Raw genomic sequence first — 13,475 nt, 5'->3', positions numbered from 1 at the left:
CTGCTCTGTTTTAGGCAAAGCATTTTGGCTCAGATGAAAAACTTGTCTATAGCTGCAGCCTACTGTTTCAGCCGTATCTCTTATCATTCCCCACCACATATCTTAAGCTCATTTACACTGAGTCATTCATTTAATCACCTAACCACTCATTCAACAAATATGTATTAAAAAAAAAAATGTATTAAGCAGCTACAATATGTCAAGCCCTAATCTAAAAGTCACGTGTGCTCTGGCCCTAGCTGACAGCTGCTTATTGCTAGTAAAAACCCTCTTCTTTTACCCCTCTACGTACATGTCTGCACACAGAAGTCCCTCTGCCTGGAGTGCCCTTCTCCCTTGTCAGCCTGACAAAAGCCTTCCTCAGCAAGTCAGTGCAACATTTATTATCTACTAGGATTAGGGCCTAGGAAGCCCTATGGGGCAGTTCTACTCTGTCATACAGAGTCGCTATGAGTCAGAATGGACTCGACAGGACACAACAACATATGCTACACACACTGTCAGGTGCTGAGGATATAAAAAAGGAATAAGGCAGTTTCCATTCTTAAAAAACGAAACAAGAGTCTATAGAGACAGATATACCACCAAATAACTAGTAAAACTGGCTAAATGCTAGGTATGTAACAGGATGATTTGTGAATACCAGGAAGAGACAGTACTTAGCACAGCTTAGGGGAGAGTTAAAATTGCTCAATGCCACTTTTGAACTTTGAAATAGCAATTCTTGCTTTTCTTTATAGTCTACCACATAAGTATGCATCCATATTGTATAGATTTTCTGATCTGAGCTTTATATAAATGGAATCATACCATAAATATTCTTCTGGAATTGATTTTTCCACACAATAATATGGTGTACCCTGCAAAGTCTGATAAAAAGCATTTTTATTACCATCACCAGTAATAATTTCATTATAATCTCTTCTTTGATTCATGGGTTATTTAGAATTGTACCTACTAATTTCTAATAGCCTGGGAGTTTTTAATTATCTTTTTACTTTTGATTTAGAGCTTAATTGCACTGACAGTGTGTCCCATATGTTAGGTTCTTTGAAATGTGTTAAGACTTTCTTTATGACTCAGTACAAGATTAATTTTTTAATATTTTCCATATACAGCTGAAAAACTGTATGTATGGATAGATGTAGTGTTCCACATATGTCCACTAGATCAAACTTAATAACAGCAATATTCAAATCTTGTATATCCTTGCAGTTTTTTTTTGTCTGTGTGCTCTACCAATTACTGAGAGGCAGGTATGTTAAAATTTTCCACTGATGGTGGACTGTCAATTTTTCCCTGTAGTTCTGTCAATTATTGTCTCCAAGCTATATTATTTGGTACACACTAATTTAGTATGATTATATCTTCCTGTTAAACTAAGTTTGTGATCAATATGTAGTAGACTTTTTCTAGTAATGCTTTTTTCCTTAAAGTCTATTTGTTTGATATCAATAGAGCTACTCCAGCTCTCTCTTGGCTAGTATTTGCTTTAACCATCCTTTGACTTTCAACCTTTTTGTATCCTTATACTTGTAGGTGCTTCTCTTATAAATAACATAAAGTTGAACTTTGCTTTTATTTCCCCTCCAGTCTGACAATCTTTGCCTTTAGTATAAATACAGAGGTCAGACCATTGTCGCTTATCATGATTACTGACAGTACCCCAGATTCATTTCTGCTATTGTATTTTATAAGTTTTTATACTCTAGTAGTTCCTTTCTCTCTCTTACCATGCTTTCTTTTGGATTAAGTCCCCCAATCCTATCCCATGTATTTTCCTTTCACTAAGTTTTGAAATGATACATGCTAATTACAGTCTGTTAGAAGGTACCCAAAAATTTTAAGATGACGATTTGGAAGATTTCAGGCTATTTATTTTGTAGAATGTCCCTCAACTTGGGTTTATCTGATGTTCTTCATGACAGAATTCAGTTTCTGCATGTTGGTCAGGAATACCACAGAAGCAACACTGTGCCCTTCTCGGTTCATCATATCAGGAGGTGCGAGACGTCAGCACGTCCCGTTACTGAGGATGGAACTTCGATCACTTACTGGGTTGTGGTGCTCTATAACCTCACCTCTCCTAACGTGGCTCACGCTTTCTACCTCTGTCTTTCTGTGTTCTATTCTGTGTAATTTCTTCAGGTCCATATTTCAGTTCACTCTTTAAATGTGCCTATTTTGTCATTTTAACCTCTACACTGCTTTTCTAATTTTAATTTATTAATTATTCTATTTCCATGCATTTTCTCATAATTTCCTGGTCTTTTGTTCCTTTGTCATATTCTAATTCCCTCTTTTATTTGGCACTTTAAAAAATATATATATACATTTTGTAACTGATAATTTAAATACCTCTAGTTTTGTTTTTTTTTTTAGTTTCTCAAAGCCTGATTCTGTAGTTTATTACTCCCTCCAACTCTTGCTCGTGGCGGCTTTTTTCCTGGTCGGAGCTGAGGGCAATGAGCTCATGATCGACTGGAACTTTAACTGTGGCGGTTTTTTGAGGATGAAGGTTTAAAGTGTCTGACTCTGAGAAGAGTTTGCAATTCCTTCTACTAGGCTCCTCCTGGAGGTACCACCAACACAAACACAACGAAGTTTTTGGCTTGGTGTTCTTGGAGGTCACACCAGTAGTGTAAATTCAGGCTCAAACCTGCACAAATTGGGGCTTGTGGTAAGAACTTTTCAGGGAAGCCTTTTTATTTCCCCTCTACTCAAAGGCAAAACCGAGATAGGTACTTACCACACAGTCTCCCTGTGCAGTAGGACAACCTGTTGTTTTTTATGTTTGTTTGTTTGTTTGTTTTAGCAACCAAGAATGTCCTTCTTTGGAAGCACCAGCTTTATTTGGACAGGAAGAGAAGAGTCTCAGTTGCGACATCCCATCTTGTTTAGATCCAGAGCTTTCTTTCCTATCCCCAGACTCTAGACCACCAAGCATCAGGAAATAACTTCAGGATAAGCCCTACTTCCAATGCTAGCTTACACTTATGGGTTCATATTTTTTTTTAAATGTCTGGCCTCCAAAGAAGTTCTTACTTTGCCTACAGTTCAGCTGTACAATAAAAGTTTTTGTTTTTAAATCCAGGTTTTTCTGGTCTGCTGAACTGCAAAGAGTTTCTCTGAACATCTAGCCCACCATATGCTTATGGCTTCCTGAAGAATGGTAGTGGGGAAGAAAAAAAAAAAGCTTTATGATATAATAGAAAAATAGAGTTTGTAAAAGTAATTTTAAAAAAGAGACCTGGATTAAATTTTGGGTTCTTTGACTTTCATAAAATATGACTAATAATCACAGAATCAATCCCAAGAGGGATTAAAAAGGGTTTCCTACCAATTCACGTCTGTCCTGTTTAGCTATTCCCTGCTGCCTGGACTTACTACTTTTGTAGAGCACTCAGGGTGGGCCAGCTCCTTGAATCCTGTGCCAAAAATAACTGGATGCCTTCTTTATCATCCATACAACATCAATAAAGCCAGAAAAATTAAGCCTCTTAAGTCTGTTTAGTTTATTTTCTTTTTCTGTGTGATGACTACTTAGTAACCTGAAACTCCTCGAACGAGTCAGTCTCGCTGCACATTACTTTGACAAAACTCTCTAACTTTAAATGTAAGGCGTATTTACATTTCATCACCAAATGTCTTCAGGAAATGTTTCTTCAGGCATATCTATGTTTGGCAAACTTGTGTGTCTCACATAATTTTTTCACTTGGGTCCATACATTTGGGTCAGGGCAGACTTTAGTCTTTCGTGGGTTTTGATATTTCAGTTTGTGCCAAATTTTGTCTAGAAGAAATAGTTCTCGGTTTCTATGAGTGTCAGAGCCAGTTCTTCCCTATTTCCTTCTTGGTATCTGGAGATATGCCAATTTGTTAAGAGTACATCTATTTCTTATCCTTCTAGCTCTTCTCCTTGTTGTTTTTCTTCAATCTAAGCTTTTTAACATGTTTTCAATTTGAATAGTTCCCAATAGTCCCACAACTTCTTGGCTTTCTGTTCCTGCAGCCTTCGCACAGAGACAGACACAGATTTCCTCTGGTGGTGACTCAACATTTTCAAGTACTTTAACTTTTTCTTATTTTTAAAGGTCCTTTTTATACGGCCCATCTAATAGTTCTTTGTTCATCTACTCTTTCCACAACAGATCGATCGACCTACTCACGGAGCTGAGATTCATCCCCACTGCCCACTTTAGCAGCTGTGAAGATCATTAGTTCATTTAAAATGTGTTTGTCAGGGTCTTTTTTCCCCTCATATCTCTATTGACTCATGAGGGCTTCCAGAACAGAATGTCTCCCCCAGCCCCATCCTCACTTCCTGCAGCATAATCCAATCTTCTTTCCTACTCATTGAGCAAATGCTATTGCATAATGCCTCCCATGATTGCTCTTACCACAGTTCTTTATTCTGTGTTCCCTCAAGAATATGTCCACATCTTTATATGACATCTACATAATTCTTCTTCACACTATAGTTGTTTACATATTCGCTTCTCCTATTAGACTATACTCTATTCATGTTTGCGTCCCTGGCTCTTTGCTCAGAACCAGGCAAAGAGTAAGCGCTGTATAAATATTTGTCATAAGACTGGTTGAATAAATAAACGAGTGCCCCATATAGCTTCATACAGTGTGCGTCAGGGCTGTATCCTTTCATCATACCTATTCAATCTGTATGCTGAGACACGATCCGAGAAGCTGAACCAGATGAAGAAGAACAGGGCTTCAGGATTGGAGAAAGGCTCATTAACAACCTGCATTATGCAGATGACACAACTTTGTTTGCTGAAAGTGAAGAGGACTTGAAGCACTAACTCAGGAAGATCAAAGGCCACAGCCTTCAGTACGGATTACACCTCAACATAAAGAAAACAAAAATTCTCACAACTAGATCAATAAGCAACATCATCATAAATGGAGAAAAGACTGAAGTTGTCAAGGATTTCATTTTACTTGGATCCACAACTGACACCTATGGAAGCAGCAGTCAAGAAAGCAAAAGACACATTGCACTGGGCAAATCTGCTGCAAAAGACCTCTTTAACAATAGATAAGTGGCAACTATGGTGAAGAGTAAGACAGTATACAACACTGGGGAAGCCAACATAACTTACACAAGGCAAGGTCATGGAAGCTCCACAGACACATCCAAACTCCCTGAGGGACCAAATTGCTGGGCTAAGGACTGTGGGGACCATGGTCTTGGGAACATTTAGCTCAACTGGCACAACATAGTTTATAAAGAAAATGTTCTACATTCCATTTTGGTGAGTAGCGTCTGAAGTCTTAAAAGCCTATGAGCGTCCATCTAAGATACAACACTGGTCTCACTCCTTCAGGAGGAAGGGAGAATGAAGAAAACTAAAGATACAAGGGAAAGATTAGTCCAAAGGACGAAAAGGCCACATCTACCATGGCCTCCACCAGACTGAGTCCCGTACAACTAGATGGTGCCCGGCTGCCACCACCGACTGCTCTGACGGGGATCACAATAGAGGGTCCCAGACAGAGCTGGAGGAAAATATAGAACAAAATTCTAACTCATAAAAAAAGACCAGGACTTACTGGTCTGAAAGAGACTGGAGAAACCCTGGGAGTATGACCCACAGATACCGTTTTAGCTCAGTAACGAAGTCACTCCCGAGGTTCACCCTTCAGCCAAAGATTAGACGGGCCCATTAAAAAAAAAAAAAAAAAAGACCTCTTCAATGTGTTGAAAGCAAAGATATCGTCTTGAAGACTAAGGTGTGCCTAACCCAAGGCATGGTGTTTTCAATCGCCTCATATGCATACAAAAGCTGGATGATGAAGAAGGAAGAAGAAATGACGTCTTTGAACTGTAGTGTTGGAGAAGAATGTTGAATATACAATGCACTGCCAAAAGAAGGGACAAATCTGTCTTGGAAGAAGTACGACCAGAATGCTCCTTAGAAGCAAGGATGGCAAGACTATGTCTCACATACTTTGAACCTGTTATCAAGAGGGATCAGTCCCTAGAGAAGGACAACATGCTTGGTAGAGGGTCTGTGTAAAAGAGGAAGACCCTCAACGAGACAGACTCACACAGCTGCTACAACAATGGGTTTAAGCATAACAATGACTGTGCGGATGCCATAGGACTGGGCAGTGTTTCATTCTGTTCTAATTTGGGTCACTATGATTCAGAATCAACTTGAGAGCGCCAAACAACAACATACAGCCTCAGATGAGAAATGAGGAACTAAATCCACATACAGTTTTTGATAAATAGCAAACAGGTCTATATTTGCTCTGAGATGAACCCTGTATTGTCTATACAAGAAAAAAATAATTGGACAAAATGATCTGAGACCTCATGGCTGGGATAAATATAAACAAAAAAACCCATTACCATCGAGTTGATTCCGACTCATAGCAACTCTATAGGACAGAGTAGAACTGCCCCATAGAGTTTCAAAGGAGCACCTGGTGAATCTGAACTGCTGACCTTTTGGTTAGCAGCTGTAGCACTTAACCACTACACCACCAGGGTTTCAGGATAAAATATACATAAGAAAAAACTTAATAATATCACAAAGCAAGACATTAACAAGTGAAAGAATATGTCTGTGAAAAATTGTAAAACTGATGAGGACAGGTTAAATAAAGCAATACCAAGAATGGCAGTGGGGAGAGCTTCCTGAAATCATAGATAAGATAAAAAAAAAAAACATATGCTGAAAGAGAGGACAAAGTTCTTTCAGTATAGGGAATGCCATACATAAAGGTACAAAAGTAGGAATTAACAAATATATGCAGATATATGGCAAGCAAGTTAGTTGTAAATAAATACTGGAAAATGTTTAATGTTTTTTTTTTTTTCAATGTTTAATACTGCAAGTGGGTTCATAGCAACTCATACCAAAGGAAAGGATTTTTCGGTCAAGACTGAAGTAATTTTTTGAAAAGGAAATACAACCAACTAAACAAAAAAACCAAACCCACTGCTGTCAAGTCAATTCTGACTCATATCGACCTTACAGGACAGAGCAGAACCGCACCATAGGGTTTTCAAGGAGCGGATGGTGGATTCAAACTACAGATATTTTGGTTAGCAGCTGAGCTCTTAACCACTGCACCACCAGGGTTCCATGTAGCTAAAGACATACGAAAAAAATAACAGTGCTTATCAGGGAAAATAAAACCCACTCATTCATTCCACATATATTTATTGAGTGATTACTTTATGCATGTACTGTTCTAAACACTGGAAAACAAACCAATACAAAAATCACTGCAGAGAAAGAAAGAAAAAAAATAAATAAGTAAATTACATAGTATACTAGAAGGTTAGAGGTGCTATGAATAAAAGTAAAAGAAGAAAGAGGACAGAGAGTTTAGGGGCAGGAGCAGAAGCCAAAATTCAAAGAAGTAGTCCAGTACGGCCTCAATGAGGTGGCATTTGAGCTAACACTTGAAAGAACGGTATTGTGTTAGGTAAGGTATGGCAAAATGGATACTCCTTTACCTTGCTGGCAGGAATGTAAACTGGCACAAACTTTTTGCAAGGTAATGTGGCAGAATCTATCAAATTTTCAGATATTCCTGACCTCTAACTCTAGTCTACTTCTAAGATTTTACCCTACAGAAATAGAGTGACTAAAGGAATAAACGAACCATTGCTATCTGGGCAAAAATAAGCATGTTACATGATACAGGGATGAGAAAGACATGGACTTATTACTGGAAATAATCTAAATACTCATCGAGAGGGGATTGTTTAAGTAAGTTATGGCAGCAGTTCTGAAAGTGTGGTCCAAAGAGCCCTGGACATGGACATATTACTGGAAATAATCTAAATACCCATCAGGAGGGGATTGGTTAAGTAAGTTATGGCAGCAGTTCTGAAAGTGTGGTCTAAAGAGCCCTGGATATGCAAACTGAACTCTTCCAAAGGATTAGCTAGGCTCTCCCTTTTCCAACTATCTACCTGAATGTGGATTTTATTTCTTTATTTCAACCAAAACAACATATCCATCAGATTGCATAAAGGAACCGGTATGAAAATCCAGTTGGCTTCTATTAAGTCAGACATCAAAGATATTTGCAAAAATCTAAAACAATGCTATTCTTCCCATTAAATTTTTGGGGGTTTGGAAAACATTTCCATTTTTCATAAAATTTTTATTTATGTTAACGTAATCATTTATTACTGCTTTTTAAAAATGAATTAATAAATAATTTTAATCTGTTTTAATTTCTAATACAATTAATATTGATAAAGGTAACCCACATAATTAAAAGCTCTTGGAGATTCTCAATAACTTTTAAGAATATAAAAGGGCCAAGACCAAAAGTTTGAGAACTGCTAAATTATGATATATCCATACTATGTAACCATTAAAAATGAAGCACTGACATATTTTTAAGTAAAAAAGTATGTTCCTGAATAATACATGTATGATCCCCTTAGTAAGACCAAAATTTTAAAACTATATACATATAAACACACATTTACATATGCTGTTTATGCTACATGAAATGCTCTCCTTGCATCTGGCCTAACCATTCCTAATTCTTCTCTTAGATCTCAACACAATTATCACTTTCTCAGGGAAACCTTGCCTTACTCCCCTAACTAGGTCAAACGAACCTATTATATGGTCTCATAATAGCACATACCTGACTTGATATTATGAGACCATTTAACAGGTATCTGACATAGTTACAAATCTGCATTTGTGTAATCATTTGATTAATATCTATCACCTACAGTAGACTATAAATTCCACGAGGTCAAAACCAACATGTTGGTTTTGCATGTTGGCCTACAGTCCCAATACTCCTTATTCCATCTGAGTCTCCTTCCCTGAGTCCACCTAATATTCAAGCTGGTGTTCTCCACATTCTTGTTACTCATCTTTCTCTACTTGTTCTCCTTGGATAATCCGCATCTACTCTCTGTCTCTCTCTCTCTCCCCACATGTATACACACCTCCCACACACACAAACACACCCCAATAACTCCCAATAGCTCATCAGTATCATAAACTTTCCACACCAAAAATAAAAATTTTTGTCTTCCATCATAAAACTATTCCTCTTTCTATGTTTGCCACCTCAGATAACAGAATCACCATTCAGTCCTTCGAGATAGAAATTTTGGAATTATCTTTAGCTTTCCTCTTTCCCTCCTCATGTCCCACATGTCATCAAATCCTACTAAGCCTATCTCAGAGACGTACCCTGAGATAGCTCATCCTCTCCATCACCACAGTCTATCATCTGAAATACATTAACAGTCTCCTTATGGTGTCTTGCCAGTGGTCCCTCTCCTCAGTCCAGTTCATTTTCAATACCAGCCTCAGAGTCATTGTCAATATACAAACCTGAAAATGTACTGAGCACCTATCAATACGATATGAACCTTCTCCTCAAAAAGCTCGTACTCTCCTTTATATTCTTTTAGTACTTTGTTCATACAACCATTATTACACTTACCGCACTGTAGTGCAGTCATCCATTGACATGTCTCCCCTCCCAGCTGGATCATGAGATCTATGAAGGCATGGCCACTGCCTGAGTCCTTTCTGAATTCCCAACGTGTGCTGTTGGGAATGTATTTGTGTGTTGAATGTGCTGTGGTAAGCGGGAATTGGAAAAAAATGCTCTCTAAGATCCCTTTCAATTCTAATAATCTATGGCTCTACTCACAACAGCATTTCTAAAGCTGTGATTAGCTAAAAATTTGTACCAGAATCACCCAGAATGCTTAAAAATATTTAGACCTGGGTCCCACTCCAAACTTACTAAATCAGAAACTGATTATTTTTACTCTAGCTGCTTATGTTCTAGTGAGGGAGGAAGTCAGGCAAGTGCCCCGAGATCACTGATGCTCAACAACTCTGAGGTAGGGATTATAATTACACGTATGCATCGCTTAACGTCCACTATAAATTCTGTGAAATAAGACATTACGTGATTTGGGCATTGTGCAAACACCATATTATATACAGGAGAGAGGCACCAAGGACGATCACTGGTCGGACCCAGGGCCCATGCCACAGAGGCTCCAAGGGACTGCACAAAAACTTCGGCTCCTCCACCACAGGTCCCGAGGAGTCGCTGCCAAGTTTCCAAGAGCCATGCCCAGCCCCTGCCCACCCACCACTGCCGTACCACCATCCAGCCAGCTAGTTCCCTTCCCTTCCTGGCCTCCCTGTCTGTTTTCCCCTACCCCCACCCCAAAGGCTTTAAATTCTTCCATCCCAGCCCATCCCTCCTTCGCCTTCTCCCCAGGTTGCGGAGGAGCCGTGGCCTCAGGCAGGTATTAGGCGCAGGTTGCCCAGGCTGAGTGGGGCAGTGGCCTCGGCAGGGCACCCCCCTTGGTGGCTTTGGTGACGTCTGTGAGGTCCCTTCCTGAGGCATGCATTGTGGGACAGCCAGCCACAGATGGGCGCTGGGACCCCCTACCCTGCTGCCCCAGGCCTGGCCTGGGCACAGGACCGGAGAGCTAGTGGGAGACAGATTAGGTTTCTGTACTTAGCAAAGTATATTCGCTATGTCCCATTCTCCCATCAGGATAACCTTAAGGGACCATGGACATAGGTGGGGATAACCTTATAGGACCATGGACGCATATGCGGTCAGATGCTACCCAAAGGGATGTTAAGCTAAGCATACTTGTATTATTATTATACCCATTTTAAAGGTAAGGAAACTAAGGCACAGAGAGATCAAGTAACTTGCCCAAGATTACAAAACTACCAAATGAAAGAGCTAGGATTTGAACTCAGGCAGTCTGACTTCAAGGCCCATGCTCTTGCCAGGGGTGTCTGATAATTTAAGACCGCCTCTATTAAAAAACACGAATTTTCTGCCAGAACTAGCTGGCGGCATAGTGGTTAAATGCTATGGCTGCTAACCAAAGGGTCAGCAGTTGGAATCCACCAGGTGCTCCTTGGAAACTCTATGGGGCAGTTCTCCTATAGGATGACTATGAGTCGGAATTGACTTCACGGCACTGGGTTTGGGTTTTCTATTAAAAAACATGAATTTCCTGCCAGAATTAGTTGGAGGAGAAGGAGAAGAAGAAAGAACAGAATCCTGCTTTCTTCTTTCTTAAATATTATCTCACTGAGGAGAATAAAACAAATCTGTTTCTCTCCAGCTTATGACTACAGCTAAAAAATAGTAAGATGAGAATTTAAATTTTTAGCATTAGTATCCAAAACAAATATCCATGGACTCACCTCATTGGTCCATAGTTCAGGATTATAAATGCCAACACTACCATCACACAGACAGCTCTTCGCTTTGGATTAGGGACTTTAAGCCTCTGGTTCTAAAGGAAATAACCATATAAAATACAATTATATTATACGTTAATCTCACAAAATGCAAAATCTAAGAATTTTCCCTCGTTGCCAGTTATGCGAATACTTTTTCTTATAAAAAAAAAAACACAACTCAAACATTAGAAAATGTTTTCAAAAAGCTAGAGTAGAACCACCCAAGTTCCCTCTTCTAGTAGAGAGAATAAAAGAGACAAGCGGAAGAAAAGAGACAGCAGTTATTCTGTTGCCTCCTCTCCCAAAAGAAAAGAATTCAACAATTTTACATTTTTATCGATCCCCAATGAATTCTGAGACATTGCAGTAGTTTGTCTCTCTGTCTTTTAAATCTCTGTTTTTCAGTAGCACAGTGGAGTATTTGGATGTGCTTGGGGCAAGACAGGAAGACAAGTGTAGGATACCCTACTCAGGAGGCACCTATTTGGTTCAGGACAGCATTGTAATGGGAAATCTTGACAGCAGCAGGTTTCATTAATGGAATTGGGGATAGTAACCTTCTTGAGACCAACATGGTAACAGATGGCAAATAAAAAAAAAAAATACTAGTGGTCAGGGGACAGAGGAAAGACAAAAACACATATTTATCTTGTATTGTTTTCTTTTTTAAAGCAGAAGACCTGGCTGGACTATCTAGGAGCCTCAACATGATTCATTTAGTCAGAAAAGAGGGCGTGAAGGTAATGCCCTGGAGAAATCCAGGGAAAGGAGACAACTTCTCTATGTAGATTGGGAGGTACAATTCAAAAGGTCCTTTTCCAAATGCTTCATCTTCACCGCAAATGTTTCAGAACCTACCATACCCTTGTTTTTCCTAGCATTGTTATTTCACACAATATAAACTAAAATGTAAAAGCTTCTCAATTGATTTATCAGGAGAAAAGAACAACCCCCCTCCTCCTGGCTCTATCACTGACACCCACCTCTGATACAACTTCGTCCAGCTGCCGCTTCAGTGACCCATTCTCTTTCTTCAGTTTCTCATTCTCTGAAAGGGCTGCCTTTAGCTTTGCCTCCAACCCTAACATATATTCTTTCTTCTTCTTGCGAGACTGACAAGCTGACTCTCGATTTTTAATCATACGTTGTTGCCTCCTTAGCACAGCAATCTAGGAAAAGTTAGAATGATTCTGGTTAGATCAGAAGATACCGATTTTTACAATTACTTTTAAACAACTATTGTTCAAAACTCAGTTACTAGCTGTTTTAAAGCAAGTATTTAAAAATAACCACTCAAGCCTGGCTACCACCAATGACCGCCCTGATAGGGAACACAACAGGGAGTCCGGACAGAGCAGGAGAAAAGTATGGAGCAGAACCCAAACTCACACAGAACGACCAGATTTAATTGTCTGACTGAGACTGCAGGAACCCCCAAAATTACGGCCCACGGATGCTCTGTTAACCCAGAACTAAAACCATTCCCGAAGCCCACTCTTCAAAGATTAGACAGGACTATAAAACAAAAAATAATACACGTGAGGAGTGTGCTTCTTAGTTCAATCAAGTAAAAAAAACCACAAGGCCAGATGGGCGGCTCCTGTCCAGAGGCAGGATGAGAAGGCAGAAGGGACAGGAACTGGTTGAATAGACACAGGGAACCTGGGGTGGGAAGGGGGAGTGTGCTGTCACATTGTGGGGATTGCAAATAATGCTACAAAGCAGTACGTGTACAAAATTTTTTATGAGAAATTAACTCGAGCTGTAAACTTTCACTTAAAGCACAATAAAAAAAATACCACTCAAACTAAATTAAAAACAGATGATTAAATAAGGTTTTCCACATCTGTCAGTGTGCTGTACTGCGGTGGTTTACGTGTGGCTACAATGCTGGAAGCTATGCCACCGGTACTTCAAATACCAGCAAGGCCACCCATGGTGGACAAGCCCACGGAGGACGGGTTTCAGTAGAGCCTCCAGACTAAGACAGACTAGAAAGGCCTGGCCATCTATATCTGAAAATTAGCTAGTGAAATCCTTATGGATCCCAACAGAACACTGTCCAACTCACTTGCTTTTGACATGTCATCAGGAGGGATCAGTCACTAGAAAAGGGTATCACTTTTGGCAAGTAGAGAGCAAAGGAAATTCTCAGGGAAATGCATTGGCACAATAGCCACAACAACGGACTTGAACATACTGGCGATTGTGAGGATGACA

General features: G+C 39.6%; 1 protein-coding gene across 1 annotated transcript in view; it reads right to left on the bottom strand.

The window, feature by feature from the left end:
* ATF6 (activating transcription factor 6) overlaps nt 1–13,475 on the bottom strand; it is a 261,968-nt gene that overhangs the window by 179,836 nt on the left and 68,657 nt on the right. Inside the window, exons 8-9 of the mRNA XM_023554220.2 lie at nt 12,239–12,424; nt 11,217–11,308 (exon numbers count right to left, since the gene is read on the bottom strand). Coding sequence (XP_023409988.1) covers nt 11,217–11,308; nt 12,239–12,424 — 278 coding nt within the window. The remainder of the gene's footprint in view (nt 1–11,216; nt 11,309–12,238; nt 12,425–13,475) is intronic.

The sequence above is a fragment of the Loxodonta africana genome, chromosome 3, assembly GCF_030014295.1.
Source record: "Loxodonta africana isolate mLoxAfr1 chromosome 3, mLoxAfr1.hap2, whole genome shotgun sequence".
Lineage (NCBI taxonomy): Eukaryota > Metazoa > Chordata > Mammalia > Proboscidea > Elephantidae > Loxodonta > Loxodonta africana.
This window is presented reverse-complemented; position numbering and strand designations above follow the sequence as displayed.